Source organism: Bactrocera latifrons, unplaced genomic scaffold (genome assembly GCF_001853355.1).
Source record: "Bactrocera latifrons isolate USDA-ARS-PBARC rearing strain unplaced genomic scaffold, ASM185335v1 scaffold_118, whole genome shotgun sequence".
In the NCBI taxonomy this organism is placed as follows: Eukaryota; Metazoa; Arthropoda; class Insecta; order Diptera; family Tephritidae; genus Bactrocera; species Bactrocera latifrons.
Window position 1 is genome coordinate 758215 of NW_017534608.1, and position 26239 is coordinate 784453.

At 36.9% G+C, this 26239-nt stretch overlaps 5 protein-coding genes across 5 annotated transcripts; 1 reads left to right on the forward strand and 4 right to left on the reverse strand.

Annotated features, from left to right (window-relative positions):
* Positions 1-1121: 1121 nt before the first annotated feature.
* On the reverse strand, positions 1122-2924 carry LOC108978124 (elongation of very long chain fatty acids protein 4-like). Its single transcript, XM_018948250.1, has 3 exons — positions 2189-2924; positions 1940-2124; positions 1122-1841 (listed from the first exon to the last, which is right to left on the reverse strand). Exons 1-3 carry the CDS (start codon positions 2238-2240, stop codon positions 1257-1259), a joined length of 822 nt encoding a protein of 273 aa, XP_018803795.1. The 5' UTR covers positions 2241-2924; the 3' UTR covers positions 1122-1256.
* Positions 2925-5655: 2731 nt separating this feature from the next.
* LOC108978125 (elongation of very long chain fatty acids protein AAEL008004-like) lies at positions 5656-6871 on the reverse strand. The gene is made up of 3 exons (XM_018948251.1): positions 6748-6871; positions 6469-6653; positions 5656-6383 (listed from the first exon to the last, which is right to left on the reverse strand). Exons 1-3 carry the CDS (start codon positions 6806-6808, stop codon positions 5814-5816), a joined length of 816 nt encoding a protein of 271 aa, XP_018803796.1. The 5' UTR covers positions 6809-6871; the 3' UTR covers positions 5656-5813.
* A 1627-nt stretch (positions 6872-8498) lies between these two features.
* On the reverse strand, positions 8499-9803 carry LOC108978122 (elongation of very long chain fatty acids protein 4-like). Its single transcript, XM_018948248.1, has 3 exons — positions 9656-9803; positions 9389-9576; positions 8499-9327 (listed from the first exon to the last, which is right to left on the reverse strand). The coding sequence occupies exons 1-3, from the start codon at positions 9711-9713 to the stop codon at positions 8740-8742; spliced, it is 834 nt and encodes a 277-aa protein (XP_018803793.1). The 5' UTR covers positions 9714-9803; the 3' UTR covers positions 8499-8739.
* A 6276-nt stretch (positions 9804-16079) lies between these two features.
* Positions 16080-17461, forward strand: LOC108978113 (odorant receptor 67d-like). The gene is made up of 4 exons (XM_018948239.1): positions 16080-16837; positions 16895-17084; positions 17161-17316; positions 17399-17461. The coding sequence occupies exons 1-4, from the start codon at positions 16080-16082 to the stop codon at positions 17459-17461; spliced, it is 1167 nt and encodes a 388-aa protein (XP_018803784.1).
* Positions 17462-19179: 1718 nt separating this feature from the next.
* Positions 19180-20565, reverse strand: LOC108978127 (odorant receptor 67d-like). Its single transcript, XM_018948253.1, has 4 exons — positions 19808-20565; positions 19549-19738; positions 19303-19458; positions 19180-19242 (listed from the first exon to the last, which is right to left on the reverse strand). The coding sequence occupies exons 1-4, from the start codon at positions 20563-20565 to the stop codon at positions 19180-19182; spliced, it is 1167 nt and encodes a 388-aa protein (XP_018803798.1).
* Between the last annotated feature and the right edge of the window lie 5674 nt (positions 20566-26239).

Here is a 26239-nt window from a genome sequence, read left to right on the forward strand (position 1 = left end):
TGTAGGATGTAAATGTGTTTGTGTGCGTGAACGCTGCGCCGTCTAATAGCCGCAGCTCTGCAACATTTTCATTGAGCAGAAATCTTCTCCACCGACGTCATTAACACCTCCAAAAGTGTTTTTCCCAATTGTCTGACGTTTGACGTTTGACGTCGGGCGTGTGGTTGTGGTGTGTGTGTGTGTGTGTGGGCGCGAGTGGGTATATTGTTTATGCCCGCATCGTGGTTTTGCATTTTCAGCAAATCTATAAAATTTTAGCACCTAAATATTGGGGTTTCGCTTTTGCGCCTTTTGCACCTTTTGTGTGTTGTTTTGTTGCTATTTATTGAGCATCGGCTTTTGTTGGCGTTGTTGTTTTATTTTAATGATATTAAATGCTAATTTTAGTTTGCCACGTCGTTGCTAGCGCGCATTAATTTAGGTTAACTAATATATATTCATGTATATATGTGATTTGTTTGAAGTGTTTAATTGAATATACACACACATACATGTACACATGTGTTTTCGTTCATACAAATGTATGTATATGCTTCCTTCATTCATTTAGGTGGACGAACCTTCCCCACCAGATGGCTGGACGGCGCTCTGTGCACTTTGGACGCTGACTTGACAAGGAAGTAGTAACGGAACTAATTAGTCAGGGCCAGGGTTATCATTTCATATATAGAAGGTTATGGTGTTTCTTTGCTCCATAGAGTACAGGTTTGTTGCGATAGAATGAGCTGCTTGAAACAACTGTAATTTTTCGTACTGTCATAATATTACAAAAGCTGTACAATTTTACACAAAACAATGTATCTAGTAACAAATGTACTTAGTTGTTGTAATCTACATTTTCTAATAGAAAAATTATTGCCCTAGTCAAGTAAAGCCAAGGTCGTTATTGTTGTAACGGCAGAATGCTGCCGAGTTGACAGTTCTTGATAGGAAAAAAAAACCCGGGTCCGTTCCGATTACGTAAACCCAACAGTCCTGGGAACAGTATGCTGCCGCCACAACAACAAAAACAAAACTCTGAGCCTACGTAGAAGCGAGAAATGCGCAACTGATTTCGAAACATTTCACACAGAGTTAGAAACTCCAATTTAGGTACCCGACAAGGGTTTGCAACAACGTAATCTTTTCAAAAAAACTTTAATATTTACTTTTAAAAATTTTAACTTATTGCAATATCACAAAAAAATCCAATAATTACAAGGCATAGTGCTGTCGGTAAACCAACATCTGAGTTCGACCGTGTTGGGGCCACGTGTTCATGATTGCTTTCCAGCCACCTTCTTGTCCTTCGGCTGCCTAATATAGGTCTTAAGGTAGAAGTTGCCGAACATCCATATCATAATCACGGCCTGTGTCACCGCAATGATTTGCCAAACCGTTGATACGGGACAGTCGCGCACCACCACCAGTGGCCAAATCTGATGGACAAAGTCAATAACGAATTGTACCAGCTGTATTTGTGTAATGTACTTTTTCCACCACAGCGACTTCTTCAGTTCCGTATTGATGGAGCTCAGCAGATAATACACGTACATGACGACGTGGACCAGTGCGTTGAGCATGCCAATTGTGCTGCCCTGGCCGCCGATACCACGCAGAACGATGTGCAGGTATATGAAGGTCGTCATCATTATGTGATGGTAGACGTGCAGGACCGTTACTTGCTTGTAGCTTTTGCGCAGTATGAAGAACAACGTCTCCAAATAATCGATGAACTTGTTGCTAATGTACAGTAGTGCGCAGAATATTTCAAACTTTTTCGCCGGGTGATCTATGCTTATCGGCCGGATGCAGGCTAGTCCACCTGACTGCGCCATATAATACGATAGCAATTTGACACTCTGTTGGAACGAAAGAAAGGGGAAATGAAGCGTAAAGCGAATTAGTCGATTAACCAGTTAATTTCATGAGTATTATGGGAGCAGTGTTCGACACTTACCAGCGCGACCATTATGCTGTTGTATATAATTTGAAATATATTGTAGACCATAAGTACGCGCTTGAGATTGTAAGGCTCGCGGTTGCGCATCAGCCAGGGTCCAAGTCGGAAGGCGAACACGACAAAGAACACGTTCACAATTACAAGGGGCCAAATAGCTCCATGAAATGGCAGTAAGTCATAGACTACGAAAGCGGAAAACAAGATTTTTCAATATTTTTATACATATTTGTAAGAAGGAGCACTAACCTTCTACAACTTCAGTGGGCTTTGTGAGTAAATCGTAAAGTCGGCTCAACATTGTTTCACTTTAAGCAAATCCGTGCTACACACAACATTCCACGTCGAGCGCTAGTTGCGAATAAAAACGTTGACATATTGCTTCCTTTGTTTTAAAACGAATCAAATGCAAGCTTTACATTTCCTTTAAAAAGTATTATCATTAATTAGAATATCATTATCATTGGCTAGAGCGAGTGCATGATTGCATATATGTCCGGCATGTGTGCAAGTCCATAGATCCATGACAAGTAAACGTTATACCTTTTACATGAATCCTTAGATATAGACACATTTTACTTGAGTCCTACTTCCTAATGAAGTCTTCAATCGCGGCCCTTGAAAGCCTGTATTTACACGTAGTTTTGGTTGCATTCCATTTCCATTTACACAATAATATTGACACGCCGCGCATAGAATTTAAGAGTTTGGAATAGTATGCACCTGCTTAAGCGAGCGCACTCTAAAACCTCACTAAAAGACTCTTCAGTTCACGAGCGCCTTTACATTTCCGCTACGAACTCCATGACGTTGTTGTAGTTAGATTTGTAACGAATGCACATACTCGTTTGTGAACAGCAAGCTTTGTTTAACTCGGGAAATGTTTCGCAGTCTGAAGTTCGGGCTAACTGCGAGCTTTTGTCATCAGCAGAAGTTCTAAGTCAACTCTGTTTAATTATCAAATTTTGTTTAGCTTTTTTTATTACCGATTTTATTTATATTAAAATGCCATCGCTAAAATGACTATATTAAATAAAATATATATAAATATTTTCTCCTTATAATTATATAACTTTAATATGTATTTTATTTTCATTACTAAAAGAAAGAAATGAAAGTAAAATCCATTAAATGCATTTGGCAAAAATGCTAGAAATAACGAAACTCCCAGTACTGAATGTTTCGAATCTCCCAACCTTAGGAGCAAACTGAATCGTCTTACTACAAAATTCTATAATTTATGTAACAGCCGAGACTTTGCCCCACAAATGTGTGGTATATTTGCTGGGAGTTGCATAAGAAAAAACACAAAGAGAAAATTGTGTATTTGAAAATTTAAATCAGACACCTCTTGGGTTAAGCTTAAAAGCGTGCACGCGTACCTACATACATATGTATATACATAACACTAGTTTAAGCAAATGCAATATGTATGTACGTACTTACCGGCTGCAGGCGGCCTTTCCAGGTGGATAGGCATATGATTGAATGTACATACTATTTCCGAGGCAGACTATTTGCTAAGCTGTGAAGGAAAATTGCCAATATGTGTGTGGTGCGATCGCTGAAGTTGCATTCGTGAGCACTAAGTCGTAGATAACTTGATAGGAATCTCTTTGGTTCAAGAGAGAGAGCTGTCAAAACTCGCATTTCTTATAACATTTGCCAATAATGCAATTTTCCGCATTACCACTGAGGTATGCAAATAGCGCGTTATCGATATTATTTTTGGGTGCTCGGTTCCCCAGTAGGCCAGTAGGCCTATATAACCCATATATATTATATAAATAAATTTATAAACTACTGACATCTAATTTTACAAAATTTTAACAACGCACTAATTTTGGCAGTTCGTTTTGGCGCAACTCTTCTGGCATCCCGCCCTTTTCACCAATTGCTGGTTGACGGGACCCTGATTGTGTTCTGTTGCCAGCTCAGAAAAAAGGTCAGGGTACGCTGCCAGCTGACAAGTGAGAGAGCAAGCAAAGAGATTCTGATCAATTTATCTATGACTAATAGCGGGATTCTGTAATCAGTCTCTAGTCTCTATTTGAGACATTTTGTGGTAAAATCTCAATTTGTGACTAAATAGTCTCTAGCTTTAGTCTCAAAATATTGCCTCAAATTTGAGACCTGGTAGTTAGCAAGTCACAAAACCAAAAAGAACTCGTGTCTGTCATTTTGAATATACTGAATAGAGATCATCATAGATATTAATCGATTGCATATTTTGTAAGCAACTCAAACACGAAAAGGTTAAAAATAAATAAATTTTACAAAAATTTCGTTAATATTATGAAACAAAGTGAACATATATTTATGTTTTTACTGATAATTATGTTTTTTGACTATGTTATAGAAAATTTAATATTTGTTATCGACATATTTATTTCCATTCAAGTATAAAAACATCTCTGAATAATGAAATGTAATAGAGTTTGTGACTATCACTTACAGAATAGCAAAATCGTCTCAAGTCTCAAAAATTGTCTCTGTCAAATTTAGAGACTTGATACTGTATCACAGTACAGAATCGCACGGTAAGTCATGTGTTGTAGTTATTAGAATTGAATATCGTAAGAACGATTAATCGATAACAGAGAAGCTTTGATTTTCAATAGACCCGAAGTATGTACTCTCAAGTCAGCTTTCTGTCAAAAATGATGAAACATCGTGCACGTTCACTTCCGAAATTTGGAATGTATTTATTTTCGTATACAAAAAAAAAAAAAAAAAACATGGTATTGTTGCATTCTATGCACAGCATATGGCTAAATTATTGGAGCAACCCAAATTGTTTATAGAATTTCTAAACTTTGCATTCATATTGAAAGAAAATATAAATTCCTAATGAAGTATTTGGGGTTTCAACTGCGCTTGAAAACTAAACCGATAATTTGATTTTTATATTTCAATCAATTACGTTTGGCGTCTGTTTGTTTACGACGAGAACAGTTTGTCTGCCAATTATTACCATAAAAGAATAAAAGTGGTTGTATATAGTATAAATGTGGCACCCTGTAAAATTTTAACTCATTAAAATCGTTTTACAACACTGGATCGCTTTCTGCTCAGTGCTAAAATTAACTGTCAAACCTCTGTCAACCTTCATTAAATTTGGTGGAAACTTGACATGATTCATTGTAACTGTACTTTCTAATATCCGCTAAATCAAATAGTTTGGAATTCATGCGAATACTTTCCTTTCGTTTAAAGGATCTAACCTAAGAACCAAAGAATAAAATAAAATTGGCTGTTCTTAATTATGTGGAATGCAGCTGTATACTTGATTGTTAAAATATTTGGCAGAATGACGTCAGTACTTGGGCATCAGAATTGCTATTTTTATTTAATTTAAAGTTGTGAATTCGTGTGGAGTTTGCAGCATTATGCATTATTAAAATTTTCCAACCGTTCCCCGGCTGATTATCAGAATTTGTTGAAATAAATATGGAAAATGTAATTATATTAAGGTTGTTAATCGAACAACTGCAAAATTATTCGCTCAATATTTGTTGTAATGACCTAAATGGGAGTTGGGTCTGAAGGTGCTTATGTTTAGCAATGAACTATGGTTGTAAGGTTGGTTCTTACGTCAAAACCTAATTGTTATTATTCACATACAACTAACAAAACTCTGATCGAAACCAAAACAATGTTAATATGACTGAATAGATATATGGATATTTTTGGAGCAAAATAAAAACTCACACATCTTCTTCTTTGTAAATTTTGAATCGTAAATGTATTTTATAAAATTGTTCACTTATTATACATAATTTACGAACTGATAGTTACAATTACAAGGCCTCGACTGCACTCAACTAACGAGTACATATATATATGTATATATAGGTAGTAGTATCCTTCCAGATTAATTACTCTTCTCAATTTTCGTCTTCGCATCCAAATAACTTTTCTTATAGAAACTACCGAAGAGGTAAATCATCATGACGGCTTGTATCACAGAGAACACACAGAATATTTTCGACACCGCACAAGTCGTATCGACGATTAGTGGCCACAGATTGTGGATTAATGCCAAAACAAACTGTACAATTTGTATTTGCGTGATATACTTTTTCCACCACAGCGAGTTTTTCACATTGGGACTGGAGGCACTCACAAAGTAGTAGCCGTACATTATCACATGCACAATGGAGTTCATGATGCCGGTGATGGCCGCATGACCACCAGTGCCGATAATGCGCATATAAAGAAATGATATGCTCGTCATCAAGATGTGATGATAGACATGGAGAAAGGTTACTTGCTTAAAGCTCTTGCGCAGCACAAAGAATATCGTATCGAAAAGATCGAGAAACTTGTTGATTACATAAGCGTAACTGGCCACCATTTCAATCGACTTGAGCGGATGTTCCCAAGGCAACACTGTTATGCAAGTTATGGGCACGGCTTTCTTATAGAAGTACACATAAATGCCCTGAAATAGTCAAACCGTAGATATGTCAGTTGTAGTTCAAAACGGTTACGGTACAATTTATGTCACTTGTGGACTGAACACTTACACAAACCGCCATGACAGCGTTGAAAAGTATCTGCATTATGTTGTAGTAACGCAAAATGCTCGTCAACTTGTACGGTTCCCGATTCTTCATAAACCATGGTCCTATCCTAAAAACGAACGAAACATATGCGATCTCGATGAGGATAACTGGCAGTATGGCACCGTGGTAGGGTAGATAGTTGTAACCTATTAATAAATTATGAAAATTATATACGTATGTATTCACTAAGCACTTGCACTCGGCTGTCTGCTATTTTATTCAACACATTCGCATGCTCACCTTCCTTGGTGGGGCTAGGACTTGTCACCAGGACGTAGGCGCTTTCCAGAATATCCATCATGTAGACTTTCGCCGACTATGAAGCTCGTTCAATCACGTTGGCATACTGTTGTGCTTCAGTTTCGATTCGACATTAGAACTGCGCGACTTGTGTCGGACCCAATTCTACATAATTTCAATTCATTGATTTAATTAAGTTCAAAGTGCCAGAGGAATACTTAATTTTTGTCGATTTGTTTTTGGTTTAGGTGGAAATGACATAAAAGCATATCATTGCACAATTTGAACACTTTTTATACTCTCGCGACAAAGTTGCTAAAGAGAGTATTATAGTTTTGTTCACATAAGGTTGTTTGTAAGTCCTAAAACTAAAAGAGTCAGTTATAGGCTTATATATACCAAAGTGATCAGGGTGATGAGTAGAGTTGAAATCCGGATGTCTGTCTGTCCGTCCGTCCGTGCACGCTGTAACTTGAGTAAAAATTGAGATATCATGATGAAGCTTGGTACAAGTATTTCTTGGCTCCATAAGAAGGTTAAGTTCGAAGATGGGCGAAATCGGTCTACTGCCACGCCCACAAAATGGCGGAAACCGAAAACCTATAAAGTATCATAACTAAGCCATAAATAAAGATATTCAAATGAAATTTGGCTCGAAGGATCGCATTAGGGAAAGGCATATTTGGACGTAATTTTATTGGAAAAGTGGGCGTGGCCCGCCCCCTACTAACTTTTTTGTACATATCTCGAAAACTACTATAGCTATGTCAACCAAACTGTATATAGTCGTTTCTTTTAGGCATTTCCATATACAGTTCAAAAATGGAAGAAATCGGATAATAACCACGCCCATCTCCCATACAAAGGTTATGTTGAAAATCACTAAAAGTTCGTTAACCCACTAACAAAAAACGTCAGAAACACTAAATTTTAMGGAAGAAATGTCAGGCAGCTGCATCCAGGCTTTTTTTAAAAATTGAAAATGGGCGTGGCGTCGCCCACTTATGGACCGAAAACCATATCTCAGGAAGTACTCTACCGATTTCAATGAAATTCGGTATATAATATTTTCTTAACACCCTGATGAGATGTACCAAATATGGATGAAATCGGTTCACAACCACRCCTGAAATCTCGATTATCACTTTATCATGCGATAGTATAAAATGTTCGGTGACTCCCGAACTTAGTCTTTCCTTACTTGTTTTATTATTCGGTTTGAATAAAGTTTTAACTAAGCGCACTATTCATACTGAATATCACACATTTTTGTTTCGAAAATTGTATTAACTCTGCACAAGTAAAAGAAGAACTCGTAAATTAAAGAATTTTTGGTTTCCTGGAAGTTTGGCTTTATCATTAGACCAATAGTTCATAGCTTTTGGCACAGAACCTTCGCAATTGCGATGTTTAGAGTTATCTTAAACTCCTTAAACTCCTTTACTCTTCGATGTGTGTATCTTCACGAGTAAGGGACGGTCTTTCTGTCCGTAGACGTTATTTCAATTGCTATTAAAGATAATATAAATACTTAGGGCACCCACTTGTAGACAAAGTCTTGCCGAAGCACAAATTTATATATATAGCCAAATAGAACCTCTTCTCAAATTAAAAAATCCACAAAATAATCGTCAAATAACAAAGGGAATATAGTATATTTCGCATTCTGTAGATGATGATGACCATAGATTTTTACTTTTATACCCTCATAATCTCCCAAGAGAACGCTCTACATAAATAAAAAACTATACTTATTGCCTTAATATCTAATTTTAGACTTTGAATGATTTATTCTTCCATTTCTACAGCCATATAAGTTGTTTTAATTGTTTTTGTACCAACTAAATTCAGAAGCGTTCTTAATCACTTAATGCTTCTTTGTTTTGAAAGATATTACAAACATGGCATCACATTTCATACTTTTAAAGATTTTAACGAATATTTTGCTCACATCAGCTGGATTTGTATTACTAAATAAATAATTAATTATATTTATTGTGTCTTAGCTTCCTGCGTAATACGGGTTTCCTTCTTCGGTCTTATAATGTACGTTCTAATATAAAAGCTACTGAATAGGTAAATCATGAAGATAGCTTGTGAACATGATAACAGCAAAAGGAACTTTGGATAATCGCAATCCGTTTGCACCACCAAGGGCCACATTTGGTGAACGAATAATACCACGAATTGGATGAGCTGCAGCTTGGTCACATATTTCTTCCACCACAGCGAGTTCTCCATTTCTGGATGCGTCGCACTCACCAGATAATACGCGTACATTACCGCGTGAACAAAGGAATTCAAAATTCCAACCGTGACCGCATGCCCACCACCGCCCGAATACCGCATGTAGATCAAACTCAGAGATGATATCATGATGTGGTGATAAACGTGCAGAAATGTGACCTGCTTGTAGCTCTTGCGCAGCACAAAGAATATTGTGTCAAAGTAATCGATGAATTTATTGACCACATACAAGGCGCTCATGAGTCCTTCAATATTCTTCAGCGGATGACCGGTGGGCAGTATGGTGATGCAAGTGAGGGCCAACGGAGCTTTTATCAAATACAAGTAAATACCCTAAAATACAAACAAACATGACTATAAGAATGAGACACATTAAGTGTGTTTGGATACTCACCAAGGATGAAATGACGGTATTGTAAATGATTTGTCCAATATTGTAGTACCGTAGCACTGACCTCAGGTTGTATGGCTGACGTTTTCTCATAAAGAACGGCCCGATTTTGAACACGAACAACACATAGAAAACGGTGATTAGCAGATATGGCAGCATGGCGCCATTGTAGGGCAGAAAGCGGTTGCCTGCTGTAGAGTAGTTCAAAATGTTATCCTTCTTCTTATGTAATTTATGTGGATATGGATTTTGGCATGAGCAACTACTTACTGGATAGATCACCTGGCGCTGTTAGAAACTCGTATATACTCTCGATTATGTTCGCCATGGCGCTCGTTTAGTTAGATGAGTGCGCCTCTTGGCGTTGAGGAGCAGAATAACCTCGCGCTATTGACATTTAAATAAGAACTCTAGTGCTATTCACAATTAAAAATTCATTGACGATGTTGTAAGCGCATTGTTAAGCGTGCACGCCCATGATTTGTGAAACCAAGAAATGTAATAAGTCAATCAACTTAAACATTTATGTATATTTTACACTGAGCGAAATATACGCCTTCAAGAGCTTATGCAAAAGCATCTGGTACTTAGTGAGATAGTCTGTCTCTAAAACCGTCTTAAAAGTAGTTTTTCGTATTTTGCGGAGTCTGCTTTACCACGAACACAAGGGTTTAAGTGGCACAAAGCGTCCTGTGGCGGTCACAAAGTCATCGAAAACTTGTCTTATGGGTTATTTCCTGTTTTTCTTGTTATTAAGAAAGTATTCGCTGCTACAGTGTCTTCGGCCTTCACCGCGGTTGAAAACAATAAATTGTTCCTTAACAGAGCTAATCGAAAAAGTCTTTTCGTAATTCTAATCAATTTCAAATTATTGGTATATGGTAGTTCGATGGTACAAAATCAGGCCTATATGGTGGATGCATCAAAACTTCAATGCTAAATTCTCCCAGTTTTTGCCGAGTCATCAAAGATGTGTGTTGTCCTGATGGAAAACGAAGCCCTTTCTGTCGATCAGTTCTGTCCGTTTTTTTCGATTGCTTGCTTCAATCTCATCAATTGTTGACAATAAAATGTAGAATATATCGAGACTAGAGCAGCTCATAGTAGATGATTCATTTCCTATCCCACCAAATATTCAGCATAACCTTTCGAGACGTCAATCCTGCCTTCGCGACCAATTTGTTGAGCTTCACCTCGTTTGGACCATAATCTTTTTCGATTTCAGCAAAGAAACGCAGATGTTAATTCGGTCCATTAAATTTTTCACAGACAGTTCATGTGATCCCAAACACTGAGCTTCTTTTTCCACAATTTCATCGATTTTTTCAACGATAAGTCGACCAGAGCTAGGTGCATCTTTCACATGGAAATTTCCAGAACGGAAGCGAGCGAACCAATGTTGCGCTAAACGAACTGATACAGCACCGTCTCCGTAAACTCCATCGGTGGCTTGCGTGGCATTCTTCACCTTTTTATACAAAAATTTCCAAATATAGCAGCGAATTTCTGCAATATTTTCGCCCACTTTTGGACAGCTGTAACATTTTTTCAACTTCTCCGAATTAAATTTTTTTTAGTTACATGAAGCTTAAAATCTCACTTTTCCAACTAGCACTGGAGATATACGACTGCAACATCTATTAACAAAATACGAAAAGACTTTTTCGACTACCAAGATATGTGGGAAAACTCTTTTAGTAGGTTAATCCTGCCTTCTTTTCTAACATTTTTCATACATTCGACAACTTGTCATTCTTTTTTAAGAATGTTGCATTTGTGACACACTTTTTGGCTCCAAAGATGTTTCATAAAAATCGTCAGAATTGCAGAAGGCACATGCACTTGCTTTGTTGCTTAGGTACAAACTTTCTTAAAATTCATTACAATTTATATCAATGGAATTCCAAAGTCTCGAAGCTATTATCCACTATATATGTATATGGTAATCATTTTACAGTTACCTCATTTGAGTACTCACTTCAGTGCACGCGCTAATTACATGCAGTAAATTAGAATATGTTTGTATGTATATGTGCATATTGACAAGTAAAGAGGTGAATCCGCTTGTGGAACTTAGCAGTTCGCGTTCCAAAAGGTGTCAAAGGTGACGCCTATAACAACCAAGAATGGCGAAAATACAAAACATGCAGGCAGTTAACAAAGTAGAAGCGAAAAGGGAAAATGCCCGCAAATGGCACGCTTTCGCTTTAAACACAGGCGTTCGACATTTAAGCTTAGCACACGAACACTATAAGCTTTGCCTGCAGGAAAAAGTTTCTTAAAGCCACCAATTAAAATTATATTTCAATTCAAATCTTTTGAGTGCATATTTAATAATAAAATGTTGCTGTAATATTTTGATGACGGCATATTTAAATTCTTTTTAATGCTAATGATACGAACAGCCGAAGATTTTTTTAAACTCGCCGGTTGACTGTCGCTGCTAGAATGACTTTTGCAAATTCCAAATTTATTGCCAGAACATTCCGTTTTCAGCCCTGCTGGGCCGCATATTACAAGTGCTGACTTGTATTCTTGTTTGAAGTGCCCTTAAGTAGGCTACAATTGTGTACATGATGTATTCGCTGCAAATCGGTGCAAATCTGTTTTAATGATTTACCTGTTGGTGCTTTATTGAACGTGTGTTAGACGGTGCTTGAGCGCTGCGGGGCCGATGATGGCAATTGGCACCTTAATAAAATAGAATATAAACTTTGACACGACCCTTTCGAACCAACACAAACGAACTCGATGCAAATACTGACTACGCCTGAAGCCCTAAAATGGCGTAATATATTTTTTTCAATTGCACATTGCCATTGTGAACATGCCGCACTCAAGTGTAATGCATTCAAATTCAAGCGATTGTGCGTTACTTGATTGCATTTAAAAAAATTGTTTGAGTTTTATTTGCATAATTATAATGGGAGTGTGGTACGCACTACCTCTCTCAATGTTAATGTATTTCAACACACATGACTTTTAATTTCTTGTGAATGAATTAGAATTGAACCGATTAGACATTATACTTTTTTCTGGCTGAAGAGAGAGACAGACTGAAAAATATCAGCAGAAGATTTTACTGATAAAAAAATTTTGGTATATTGAAATAATTTACTAATGCTTACAAGCAGGACTTATTTAAGAAATTGCTACAAATTCCAAAAAAAAAAATAATAATAATAAAAGAAAAGCAACAAAAATATAATTTTTACATATTAAAATCAAAATCCTTTTATTTATTTTTGTGCAAACAATTATCGAATTCTAATACTCTATGCCTTCGCGAATTTATTTGTTAAATACACGAATATCTAATTTTTGGAACACCTTAAATATTTGAAGCAAAAATTTCTCACCTCCTTGGTTCTAGCATCTGTTTCTTTGGTGTTTTCTTAAAATTTTATTCAGACAAAGCTTCCGTTGAACTTGAATGAATTTGCTATTTTTTGTTTAAAACCGAAATAGCTTTCTAAGAATTTGTACCATTTTTCAAAAATAAAAATCAGCTGACGTCACCAAATAAATTGCTAAATATAATTGCCCGAAGAATATTCTGGACTATTTTTAAATAAAATTTTAATTTTTTAATTTTTTAAATATTTTTTTTTGTCTGTTTGCATATAAATATTCTTCATAATTAACTTCCCCAATGCAGGAAAATAGGAAATTTGGTAATTATTTATTTTTATTTTTAATTTTTCGCGGAAACAGTTACAATTAAGTGCGATTGAATTCGTAATTTTGTTTGAAAATATTTTTGGTAAATAAAAGAACTTCTTTGTTTTGCATGCACACAAATATAATATACTCGTATTCATAATTTGTTGAACTACTATTTGTGACTGTATATTTGTTCAAACAATCTGCCCACATCTATAGCCATAAAGTAAATATACATATGCTTGTATGTGCATTCAGACAAAACACATTAGAGTGCCCGGCAAGCCTCTTAATAAACTTTTAATTGTAGATTTTGAAAAACTCGCCTACATACAAACGTCCAGCAATATGGCGTCTGTGTTTATGTGCAGTCAGAACTGATTTGAAGGCAATTTTTAGAAATTGACCAACTCATTTATAAGGAGCTGATAATTGGCGTAATTGCGGAATGATTTTTTGCTAGTTTTATAAATTTATCGTAAATTATTATTTGTTGCGTTCGAATAGTACTTAAAGCCACTGGATTCATTCAAATTTAGTACCAACATATTGTGCTTCATACTGTGAACAGAGTTGCCAGTTGTTGCTTGTAGATAATTATTTCTGTTGGCTGTAAATTGTCGTGACGTGGACAAACCAATAATATTTATTCAACAAGTTTGTAGGATATAAAACTAACTTTCCTGCAATGGCTTGAGTCATATTCCACGGGGAGACAATCTGTGGTAACAATCCATGAGGTTTCCTTGAAGCATTTTTTTCTCACTACCTGCTTTCTTATGAAATGTTAACTCTTTGTCCTCTTTATTAATGATAAGTAGAGTGTTTTTCATGAACATTATTTTGCAGCCAAGATCTGGGAATATTTTTAAATATAACCCATCGTAAAGCATCGTAAAATCATACATTTTTACACTTGTTTAGAAAAATTGTTGCTGGATTTCATACAAAAATGATATTACACATTTATAATTCTGAACGTTATGTTTTCGAATCGTTATAATTTATAACTTTATGAGACCTGTGAAAACCCTAAATAAAATATAATATCATGGAGAGCGGATATTTTGAAGGTCAAAATAATTTCGGCCAACAAGTATTTTAAATGTAGCATATATTTCTTAACAATTGAATTATGTTATAATTTTAAGAATTTTCTTCCTATATTGAGCTTATTTCTAATATTGTACAAAATTGCCAATTTATTATAACTAAAATGGATACAATAATCTGCACACGATAATCTAAACATGAAAATGAAGAAAATATTCACAAAATTAGAACGGAAGTACAAAGTACATGAAATGAGGGGTGAGCGAATTGGGTCGATCGATTCAGTGCAAACACTATGTAAATGTTAAGAATTTGGTGAAAATATAAGCAATTAACACGCAATTTTCCACCTGCCTGGGTAAGCGCCTGAAACTAGACTGTGTGGACGCCATACGCGATGGGGCGTATAAAAAGGTTTGCTTGTTTAAAGCAAGTGCTGATTTTGATGTACTTTCCTACACATTATATATATGCATATTTTTTGAATTTAAATTCATATAGACTTGCTTTGCGCTGCGTTCTGAGCACAGGTTAGGTTCTGAGTATATATATTATATATTTTGTTTGGTAATTAACTTCAAGCTGATAGGCAGTCGCGCTTGTAATCAGTATGTATCAGTATGTATGTTTAGCGAGCCTCATTTATTTATATCAAATTTTAATCGCTTGGTGAAATCAAAGTTGTTAAATTATTACTATTCAATGTTCCTCAATGCTTCTCAATTATGGCTTTAAATGAATTCATTTAGTTGTGACAACAACAATTCCAAGAAAATCGAATTTATACAAATAGTAAGCAGTTCGCATGTCTACAAACATATGTACATATATTCACGCAATTCATCAGCATCTTCAGACGAGTGATTGACAAGCGCCCGGATATTAAAATTGGGGGTTGCATTCATTGGTTGGCTTATCTAATATTTCGTAGTAAAATCACTTGAAATACTCAAGTTTTCCGCAATCCACTCACATACATTTACTTTCAAATTGTTAAGTGGAAAATTTTGACGATTAATATTAATGATTTTATTTTGCCAATCATTTCGTCACATTGTGGGAATTCACATATTTAATATAAGGACTAATGGGAATAAATGGTAATACTTTATTAATGGCTGAGTTAAAAATATGTTGAAGAAAAAAAAATGATGGAAAAATTTCGATTTTAGAAAATTTTGATTAGAGGATAATAGAAATTTGTGATTTAGAGTTTGATACCCTGGAATAAGTTTGAAGAAGTTTGTTTTATCACTAAATATTTAAGAATAAAATATTTTAAGAGAGTATTTTTAGACTTCTTATTGTTGCTGTATTTACATATGAGAAATATATGTACATGAGATTACAAATGAAAAAAACAGTAAGATTCCACGAAAAACTATAAGGGTGAGAAACAGAACTCAATTAAAGAGTTTGACTTTCAAAAGAGCGAATGTTGAGTGATTTTTGAATATTTCGGGTAAACACACACTATCCTGCTAAAAATAAAAACACAGTCTAAAGGCACGACTTCAATTTACTATACTTTTAAAGCCGACGGCTTTAGTCGAAATATTCTCGTAAATTACATTGTATTCTCCACAACCGTGTGGGGAGGTTTTTAATATAATTGCATCGAATATTCCCTTCTACCAGTCATATTTCCACTAGTTTTCGTATACAAAAAATGATGTTCTTTGCGAGGTACCCTTTGAAAAGAAGTTGAAATGAAATGCGGTCAAAAGACCCGTAAACCTAATTTTTTCCCTGTAAATATGGCATGTATGATTTCTAGAGAGTTCTTTAGTCTCAGCTGACAAACAGGACTACTGTGCCAATTAGTGGCTGTGACAGTTTAATTGCTTGTTTTGATGTCCAAGCACACATTGCAACCAGACGAGTATAAATACAGGTAACGCAATTCTTTGTATGGGTGATTAGTTTTCTCAGCTACAAAGCGACGTACCGTTGTAAAGCTTTTTCTACGCAAAGCGAAATGACTACTAAAAAAGTGCGCCCAACCGAATCGTTTGGGAAGATTATAAAGTTTTTCCATTTAATTTCTCGCTTGGTCGGTGCTGATGTCGCCGATGAGAATTATCGCGTCAATATTATCACCATTACTTTAATAATCTGCATTGTGGCTTACTTCATCTTTACCGGCACCACAGTGGCCAGTGTCTTTTCGGAAAACTGGACCTACTTGCTGGAAGCGTCCTGTATGGTGGGCAGTGTGTTGCAGGGAATCACTAAACTCATTTCGGCGTTTGCTTTCGCCAAAGAAATCTGTGGCATTCGCATAGAGTTGGAAAATCTGTATCGTGAATATGAAGTGAAGGGCGACGACTACGCCGAGGCGCTAAATAAATCTTGTGAACGTGTGTGGCAAGTCATAAAAATGGTGGGACAAGTGTATTTTGTTGCAGGCGGGGGCATAATATTGATTACCGTCGTTTTGATATTTGCATCTAACGAAAAAGTATTTTTAATGCATTTCATGATACCTGGCATTGATGTCGACACGCAAGTGGGTTATCTGATGACATTGACCCTGCATACTATGTGCTTTCTTTTTGGCGCTTTCGGTCTTTTCGCCGGCGATCTATTCTTTTTACTCTTCTTAGGGCAGCCGATGTTGTTTCTTGATTTGTTGGTGTTGAAAGTGAAGTCGCTAAATGAGGCTGCTGCTGAAAATAGCAGTACCGCTGAACGGCTGCTGATCGATATTATTGAATGGCATCAATACTATACGGAGTGGGTGTTGTGTCACTTTATGAACTTTCCCAATCTAATTTTTTTAAATTTTTTCAGCTATAATCTGCGTTGTAATCGTATCTTTTATTATATAAACAGCATGCAAATCGTCACATCGGGCATCTCAATTATATGCACGCTCTATATTATTCTACTGGGTGACTGGCCTGGAGCGTATCTATATATTCTAATCGCCTTTGGCGGTCTCTATCTATACTGCATAATGGGCACGAAAATTCAAACATGCGTAAGCGATTGATCCAAAGTCTTGTAAAATTACTAGTATTATTCGAATTTATCAATTTTTCTTATATTTTCCGCAGAATACCTCATTTTGCGATGAGCTTTGGAATATAAATTTTTACGATTTAGCGGTGAAAAACCAAAAGATGATAATACCCATTTTAATGAAGGCACAAAATCCAAGTGAGATTAAAGTCGGCGGTTTCTTACCACTCTCCGTACAAACTGCGCTTCAGGTTATAATGAGTTCCTATGTTTTCCAAGCGTATTAAATGGGTTTGATTGATAAAAAAATAATATTGTATTGCTTATTTTCAGATTACCAAAACGATTTATGGTATATTTACCATGATGCTCCGCTTTTTGGAAGAGAACCAATAAAAATATTTTGAGTAGCATATTTTTCATACTCGTATACTCAGCAACTCCGCTAATAATTCAGTAGGGTGCAAAAGTTCTAATCTCAAGTAAATGCACACGCTTAATTAGTATTGACATATGTGTTAAATTGCTCTGTAGCGCTTCACACTTAAATAAATATTCTACATTGTATATTTCATATTTTATTTGTATACCCTGAGCAGAGTATATTAAGGGGCTATACCAGTCCAACTCACTACTACGTCTGCATAACGCTTTCATTTCATGAGCAAATGCATTTTTCCGAAAGGAAGAAGTCGCACGGTGCCATATCAGGTGAATACGGGAAGTGTTTAATGGTTAAAATGTGATTTTCGGTAAATAATCGGTCACAAGCGTCGATCGATTCTGAGCAATTTTTGGTCGTCAGTCAATTTGTGCGGAACAAACTGTGCATACACCTTTCCTAATGCGATAAATCGATGTTCTGGAGATGTTCAATACCATTTCCATAAATTTCAATGCTGATTTTTGATGAATTTACGCACAATCTCGATGGATTTTGCGGTGATCACGGTTTTTGATTGGCCCACATGTTGATCGTCATAAAGGTTTTACCAATTTTAAAACAAAATTTAATGTTGGCTCTTTGCTTGAAGCTCATTTTCGCACCGATAACACAAACATACTGACACTTACAACGCAATATCTTTACTTCCAATCAATAAAATGTTGTCTCACTGGACAATCGATAGAAATAGCAGATTCTAATGCACTAGTCGTCATATAGAGATGGCGCCACCAGGGGGCGCTTGATTCAAAAAGTGCTGTTTAGAAGTTATTAGTGTAGTTTTTTTTAGATAAAAAAGTGAATTTCTCGATGAGTTATGATGTTGTTTCGAAAAAATTGCGTCTAAAGTTTCAACTATCAGATTTATACCTGCGAGTGGCCGCTCTTTATAAAGCTGTCTTTCAAGAAACTATTCAAGATACGAACTTGCCGATTTGATATCGATCTGAAATTTTGCACACGCTGTTTCCTTCATAAGAAGCTACTTCTTTGTTAGCACCTCCGATATTGGAAAACTATAGGATATAGCCGTCAAACAAACTGATAGAAGTTCTTGTATAGAAAACTTTTTTATTTGACATGATATCATCACCAAATGGCGCATTGCCCAAAAAACGGTATAATCTCCGAACAAATTGTTCTGGTCGGACCACTGTTGCATATAGCTACCATTCCAACTGATCGGTCGAAGTTAAAAAAATTCTTTATGATACATACATCATTTTTCTTTATTAAATAATCATTAAGATGAATGTTTTGAAGTTTCATTTGAGGCAACACAATTTAGTTAACCTCCGTTGAATTAAAAATTCAAAATGTGGTTATTTCCGACATTAAAACTTCAAATCAAATCTAAACTTCATGTATGAGTCACTGCGCGCCGATATGTAGGCAATACTTTTGAAAGCATGAAAGTATTGCTGGTTCACATTTATCAACTTTCCAATGAAAAACGTATGTCATTATCCCACTTAGTCGTATTAAAGATAAGCAGAAATGTATCATAAAACGGTAAGATTTGAAAAGAAAAATTCGTAAATAAATTTTATTTTTTTAAGACAGCACTACTAATTCAAATAAAGTGTAGTYTACTCGTGAATATTTCTGAATACATCTTGTTGTACAATTGTACTTATTTTGATTGAATATTTTGTCGAGATTGCGATCTTCACTGTTCTTCATCCAAAAATCCCAACATCATAGTGAAAATGCCGTAAATTGTTTTTGTTATCTGAAATTAAATAAATCGTAAAAAAATATTTGCGTTTGGAGGTCTAGGAACCAGAGTTACTTGAAGTGCAGTTTGAACGGAGAGTGGCAAGACGCCTCCAATTTTGATCTCGCTTGGATTTTGTGATTTCATTAAAACTAGTATCATCATTTTGCGCCCTTTCACATCCAATTCGTACCAATTTATGTTGTACAGTTCCTCAAAGAATGTCTCGTTCTTTAAATAAAAAATAAAAAAAAAACAATAAATAAAATAAACTTTGATTAATATTCCAGATGTTTTATTGGCCTTGTTTTGGTTACTTACACACGTTTGTATATTCGTGCCAATAATGCAGTACAGGTAGAGGCCACTTAATGCTATTAAAATGTACAAATACGCACCCGGCCAGTCTCCCATTAGTATAATGTACATAGTGAAGACGATTGAGACGCCCGACGTCAGAATTTGCATAGTGATTATGTAATAGAATAACTCATTACAACGTTCATTGTAACTGCAATTGCAAAAATTATACAATATAAGAAGTGTATTGAGATTCTGCAGATACTGAAATCAGTCTTACTCCGTGTAGTATTGATGCCATTCAATGATACTAATTAATAGGCTTTCAGTTTTATTGTTCTTTTGGGCGGCCGCTTCGTTAAGCTCGTGCACTTTCAATATCAAAATGTCGCGAAATAACTCGGGTTGCCCCAGATAAATAAGGAAAAACAAATCACCGCCGAAGAGGCCAAAAGCGCCAGCTAGAAAACATAGCGAATGCAAAGCTGTTGTCAATAGATAACCGAAAGACGTCTCAACGTCCACGCCGGGTATGAAGAAGTGCATAATATATATTTTCTGATTTGCAAAGAACACCATAAAGCTTGTAAGCAGTAGATTTCCAACAATCGCCGCGCCGTAAATAAGTCCTACCATTTTTATGAGCTGCCACACGCGGTCGCAACACGCATTCATTACCTTACAATATGACTCTCCTTTGGACTCATATACACGATAAAGTTCTTCCAATTCTAAGCGCATGCCGGAGACTTCATTGGTGCGGCTGATGCCCGAAATGAGTTTAGTGATGCCTTGCAATACGCTGCCCACCATACATGATGCCTCGAGTAGATATGTCCAATTCTCCGAAAAGACACTGGCCACTGTGGTTGCGGTGAAGATGAAGTAAATGATAATGCAGACTATCACAATAATGGTGATGATGTTGACTTGATAATTCTCCGTGGAGACATCTGCGCCGACCAAGCTGGAAATAAAGCGAACCGTCTTCACGAGCTTAGCAAAGGATGCAGTAGGTTTGATGTGTTTAATAGTCATTTCGCGTCTGTGATAAAGTGGAAATTTCGATAACAATAAGCTTTTGATTCAGAAATGGGATTCCACTGCGTATTTATACCCGTGAGAAAGCTCAGTTTACGCGTCAAAACAAGCAATTAAACTGTCAGAATAATAATAGCCGTTTATTTAATAATCCATAGTGGACAGCGTGTAAGAATTGTACACCTCATATGCGAGTTTTTGTACTGTGGGTCGTGCTCCGATACGTTTCACACAGATTATTATTGGTGTTCACGCTGGATCCAAGATAGACGAAATTATCTACGATTTCGAAGATATGTCAAGAGTGAAGTTGAAGCCTAGTCGCGAGGAGAAATTTCGTCTTGCCCTCGTTCACTAGCAGACCCATTTGCTTCGCTTCCTTATTATATGTCTACAAAACTATTTTTCGAGATTTAAATTATATTCGGAGATATGTATATGTAGGTATACCGACACATGCTTAAACCCAAAACTTGTCCGATTTACTTGAAATTTTTAGAGAATCTTCTTTATAGACTTGTCTATGTCGGGAATTAAGCATATATCCATAAAAGTGGTACAAAAATTTTTTTTTTTGTCAGGCAATCGTCATTTCGTGAGCTCTGTTTTCCCTATTTATCCGTATTACCAGACATAACATCATTATACTTGACTAATATTATTTTGTGGTTTCAGTTTGCTGGGAAGATTGAATTCGTGGGTAGGGCTTGAAGAAAAATCAAAACATTTCCAATAACACCTGCTGCCACGTGATTTCCCTACTTATTGTGAAGATGCTAGCACGTTTGGCAACCGATAAGCACATTCAGACAGACATACACACATGCGCGTTCATCACCTCGTACATTTCCATCTGCAGATCGACTACTGCACACAACACTGTGGAACCTTCTGAATTTTGAACATATCATTACCATTTTATCACTTTGATCACTGCTGCTGATGCACATCTGTACATACATATGTGCATCTCTCATATTACCAAACCAATCCGTTTTTATTTCAAATAGGATTTTTCTGCCCTCCCTCCGTAACACATACACACAGTTCACTCGTTGAGCACGAGTGTGAGAAGTAGCGAGCGCGTATGCTTATTATTCTACGCGTTCAAATGTGTTTATTGGTTTTTCTTACTACCGTAGAACGTGCCAGCATTCTTCAATTTTGTCTTCTGTGTTTTCATGTTGCAATCGGCGAAGGATTGCGCCGTAAGTAGTCGATAATATGCACAGCTCGTCTTTGTGGGGCGGGTAGTCATATGAGTAGATGCATAAATACAGCTGGTAAGCAGTCTCGCTCGGGCTCGGGTTTGTGCACATACTCACTTACTTGTGGGTGTTTTTCTTTGGCGAAAAGCTGCAGTATTGGCAAATAAAGCGATCTTTATTGGAAGGCGCGACATGGCAAGATGTTTACAATTACATTGCCAAATTGTGAGGGCGTGCACAGCGGTGGTGTCCCGGTAGGCGTTATGTCTATCCGAGCAGCTGAAAATTTGACAAATTGTGGTTTTGTTCTCTGAAAATTTCTTAAGTGTACAAAATTAAGCGATAACCCATGGATCAGTTAGCTCTGTGTCGTAATTTTCATATCTTTTTCTTCTTTGCTGGCGTAGACACCACTTATGCGATTATAGCGAAACCAGCTGTTTCTCCTGGTCGCTCCAACGGAGTGGAGGTCTTTCTCTTTCCGGAGCAGGAGCTCTTTAATCGATTCGGCGGTATTCGACGTGGCCAATACGCAGAGGACCATAAATCTTCCGCAGAATCTTTCACTCGAAAACTTGTAACGTCGACTCATCATCATCATTTTGTCATCGTTCATGCTTCTGCACCAAATAGCTGGACGGAAATAATGAGTGACTTACAGAGTTTGGTTTTTGATATATGTATATATCTTAGAATCCTGGAGTAAATTGGTGACAAGATTAGTGGACCCACAGACGTCATGAAATTTATAATGCCATATCCATTTTTTTTAAAAACTATAAATATTACATATTGTAAATACCTAAATGTAGACAATGTCTTACAGTTACTCATCACTCCAAAATTAAGCGTTGCCTCCATTTAGGATTAGTGACATGTAAGAAGTTATGGAAAGCTATACGTTTTAATTTATGTTGTGTATGGAATTTTGTGGAAATTACTTAATAATATTTTGTCTATAAGCATTACCTTATATACATTCTATGTATGTATGTATATATTTTCTCCGAGCAAAATTTTTCTCTGTAGTCACATACTTTGGCACGCGCCATCAAGGTTGGTTTAACATGCAAATAACTAAAGCAGCCGGCAACTCACAAAACATATGAGACCCACAAAAATAAGAACAAAAGCCGGACCCAAGCCAAAGATATGTACCAGAGAAAACAAACAGAACACAACAAACATTCATATTTTGATTACAAACATGCAAATAAACCACTGATATCAGCAGCTGAAATGCGCGACACGAGCACCAAATCAAACAAAGGCTGAAATCGGATACCATCCGAAGGGGGCGCGTTGCAAAGCGCGCTCCTTGCACGCCACTGACGATGGAGATTACGTCAAAGATGCGATGCAGTGTGCAGATAGCGCGGTAGCACTCGGTGTTGCCGACACATCCGGCATGTGCAAAGAGCACCAGCTAGCGCTAAGTGGCAACACCGGCACACACCAGAGTTACGCAGACATTTACACACAGATACACCCACTTACACGTGTAGCTGTGTATGCAAATAAGATTGTATGTGTGGATGTGCGAGGATGCAAATAAGATTGTACCTACTTTATTGATAAAATTTTCTGCCGCTGTCGAAAGCCTTTGAATTAAAACGGGCGTTTAATTGCATTTAAAGCAACGGATTTCGGCGCTGACACTACCATCCTCGCACATCCACACACACATCGTCGTATCGTTAGTAACGCGGCGGTATGCTGCCGGCAGCTGTGAGCTCAGGCACATCGCTTGTACTGAGCCACAACCGCTTATGCACTCTGGGTCTGAGCTTCGCTCGGTTGCACACTGGCATGCTGCCGTGCGCTCGTATGTGTGCGCGTACTCATCGCCTGTTTGTTGTATGCTGCATGCTGCATTGTCTTGGAATGCATGCTTAAGACGCTTCATCCTTATCAACGGCATAAATGCGTTCTTGAGTTCGGCACTCGAGTAGACAAAGGGCTATGTTCTCATGTATGTTTGTAAGGCTGTGACGCTCCTGTTTACGCGCATTGCGCAAGGTTAAACGGAGTATACAAGTGGGCGATTATGCGGATGAGAAAGTGATAGCGGAACTGAACCTGAAAAGCGCTGAGGCACGTGCTGTTGCACAGTTTGATTGTTTGCATCATCTGCTGCTTTGTTGTTGCTTTTACTAAGTGATATGCAGCAGTTTCCGCAGTAATCCTACGTGCAAATGCAGCATATGCATCGAAGAACATATTGCTGTTTAGTAAGAGGGGGTGTTGCAAGCAAATTGAAACGTGGATCCTTATAATGTGGTGACTGTAAGTATTCTTATACAAACATTATTTAATATTGGTATTTATGTATATAGTGAGTCATCGGAAAATACGGAACATTTTCATAAAAACCTTATTTTATATATTTTACATAAAAGTCTCTTTTACTCGACGTACATGGTGGACCATACAATCATTTCTTAATTGAATGCAAAAATAAATATTCGAAATAATTCGAAAATTACAAAATAGTTTGTGGATATTTGCCAAGAAGGTCAGAGTCTTAATATATCGCATATACCGATCATTTTAACCCCTTTGAGTTGTCAAAGGCGCGTAGTCCTATTTATAAACAAGATCATATTAATTCTACCATTCCGATACTAAAAAGCTTTATCTCCCCACTCTAATGCTTATCGCAGGATCACTTTCAGTGCAGTAAGGCCAATAATACCAACGAACAGTATCTTTCTGAAGATGAAGTGTAAATGGGTAGATCGCCGATAATATTACCCTGAACAGGATGATGTATGTAAAAGGGTGATCCATTTCCCGGTTACTACCACTGTTGTAAAGAAAAAACATAGAAACTTCAAGTTTTAATAGACAATGTTTGTTATCATTTGAAAGAACACTCTTTGGCAGTTATTTTTTGAAGATTATCTCTTTCAAATGATGATCGCGGCTACGTCTCAGATGATGCATCCATTGTGTCCAATTTTCGAAGCCTCGTTCGGTCATTTCGAAGAGTTACTAGCGAATGACACACGTGATGTTTTGCTCCAAGGCCTGAATCGAAGCGGGATTGTCCGCACAGACTTTAGACTTCCCCACAGGTATAAGCCTAAGGCGTGATATTACACGATCTTGGTGACCAATCGATCGGCCCAAAACGTGAAATTATCTGCTCACCGAAGTGTTCCCTCAATAAATCTATTGATTAATGAGATGTTTGGGAAGTGACACCGTTTTGTTGAAACCAAATGTCACTGAGATGACGAGCTTCAATCATCATGGCGCGATAACGGCTGCCATTGACGGTTGCGTTCTCACCGGCATCACCTTTGAAGAATCTTGAATCTGTTCAGGTTGCTCTTGAGCTCCATTGAGCGAGAAATGGGCATCAACGCTGGAAAAAATTTGGTTCGAAAATGTTGGATCATCTCGGACCTTCGTAAGAGCCCAGCGATGTCGCTTGTAGAAGTTGAGCGGCTTCTTATACAAACTATATTTTGTACCCTTACAATTTAAGATCTCGCCATAAAATGCGTCAAGTGGTTGCATACGTCAGTCCGAGCACCGAATCAACTCCCTACCGTCTTCGTTTACACTCTCAAAGCTAAGGTTTCTTCACGGCGTGCTGGAAGTGATCTATTTATCTTTTGTGTACATTCAGATTTAGTTAAAAAAAACTGTAAATTTGTCTCTTGCATCACTAAACTATTCTCTTCATCTTCAAAACGCCTTAGATTTTTAAAACCTGTCAAGAATTTCTTGGAAGAAGCCTCAAAGCAATACAGAAAAAAATAAATAAATGGAGTTCAAATACGGCGTAAGAAACAGGTAACGAAGCAAAGGGATTCCTTAGAATATCGTAATTGATGCTTGAGTAAAAGAGAAGTGTGCTCCAAAACTGGTCATCGATATGTAGACGATTTAAATTTAGCAATCTACTTGGATTTTTTCAAGCAAAGAACACTTAAACTATACTTTAAACTCAACAAATGAAAACTTCCACTCGGAAAATCAAACTCTCTTTTCTCTTCTAACAACACGCACTTTGAAATCATCACCACTTTGGCCGTCTTTAACCTTAGCCCCAGGATCAGGGCATTCAATACATTCGGTGCAATCAAATAAAGTACGGCATAACAAAAGTAAAACAAAATACCAATAACAACAGCAACATACAAGAGGTTATAAGTACGTCAAATGGAGGGCACACACTCAATGCACGCATTTCATATCGAAAGGCTGACAAAACGCGTGCGGTTAATAATATATAAAACATCTGCCCCGGTGCACATGCCCCCGCCGCACAGGACAAACCGGAACAACGGAATCTCGGCTTGGTGGCGGCTCGACATGCCAGAACAGCATAACAAGATAATGAACTCAAGCACAAACAAACACGTGCACACATACAGCTCCAATAAATATGTAAGTGTGTGTGTGTGAGCTCTGTATGAAAGCGCGTGTGTATGTGTGTTTGCATGGACTTC

Excerpts from the sequence above, each read along its gene's own strand:
- LOC108978113 (XM_018948239.1), top strand. The coding sequence starts at position 16,080 with ATGACTACTAAAAAAGTGCGCCCAACCGAATCGTTTGGGAAGATTATA. Across the intron at positions 16,838-16,894 it reads TGGCATCAATACTATACGGA|CTATAATCTGCGTTGTAATC; the intron begins GTGGGTGTTGTG and ends AAATTTTTTCAG. Across the intron at positions 17,317-17,398 it reads CCGTACAAACTGCGCTTCAG|ATTACCAAAACGATTTATGG; the intron begins GTTATAATGAGT and ends GCTTATTTTCAG.
- LOC108978125 (XM_018948251.1), bottom strand. The coding sequence starts at position 6,808 with ATGATGGATATTCTGGAAAGCGCCTACGTCCTGGTGACAAGTCCTAGC. Across the intron at positions 6,654-6,747 it reads TCCTAGCCCCACCAAGGAAG|GTTACAACTATCTACCCTAC; the intron begins GTGAGCATGCGA and ends ATTTATTAATAG. Across the intron at positions 6,384-6,468 it reads ACGCTGTCATGGCGGTTTGT|GGCATTTATGTGTACTTCTA; the intron begins GTAAGTGTTCAG and ends TGACTATTTCAG.
- LOC108978124 (XM_018948250.1), bottom strand. The coding sequence starts at position 2,240 with ATGTTGAGCCGACTTTACGATTTACTCACAAAGCCCACTGAAGTTGTA. Across the intron at positions 2,125-2,188 it reads GCCCACTGAAGTTGTAGAAG|TCTATGACTTACTGCCATTT; the intron begins GTTAGTGCTCCT and ends CCGCTTTCGTAG. Across the intron at positions 1,842-1,939 it reads ACAGCATAATGGTCGCGCTG|AGTGTCAAATTGCTATCGTA; the intron begins GTAAGTGTCGAA and ends TCGTTCCAACAG.
- LOC108978127 (XM_018948253.1), bottom strand. The coding sequence starts at position 20,565 with ATGACTATTAAACACATCAAACCTACTGCATCCTTTGCTAAGCTCGTG. Across the intron at positions 19,739-19,807 it reads TGGCATCAATACTACACGGA|TTACAATGAACGTTGTAATG; the intron begins GTAAGACTGATT and ends TTGCAATTGCAG. Across the intron at positions 19,243-19,302 it reads CCGTTCAAACTGCACTTCAA|ATAACAAAAACAATTTACGG; the intron begins GTAACTCTGGTT and ends ATTTAATTTCAG.
- LOC108978122 (XM_018948248.1), bottom strand. The coding sequence starts at position 9,713 with ATGGCGAACATAATCGAGAGTATATACGAGTTTCTAACAGCGCCAGGT. Across the intron at positions 9,577-9,655 it reads AGCGCCAGGTGATCTATCCA|CAGGCAACCGCTTTCTGCCC; the intron begins GTAAGTAGTTGC and ends ACTACTCTACAG. Across the intron at positions 9,328-9,388 it reads ATACCGTCATTTCATCCTTG|GGTATTTACTTGTATTTGAT; the intron begins GTGAGTATCCAA and ends TTTGTATTTTAG.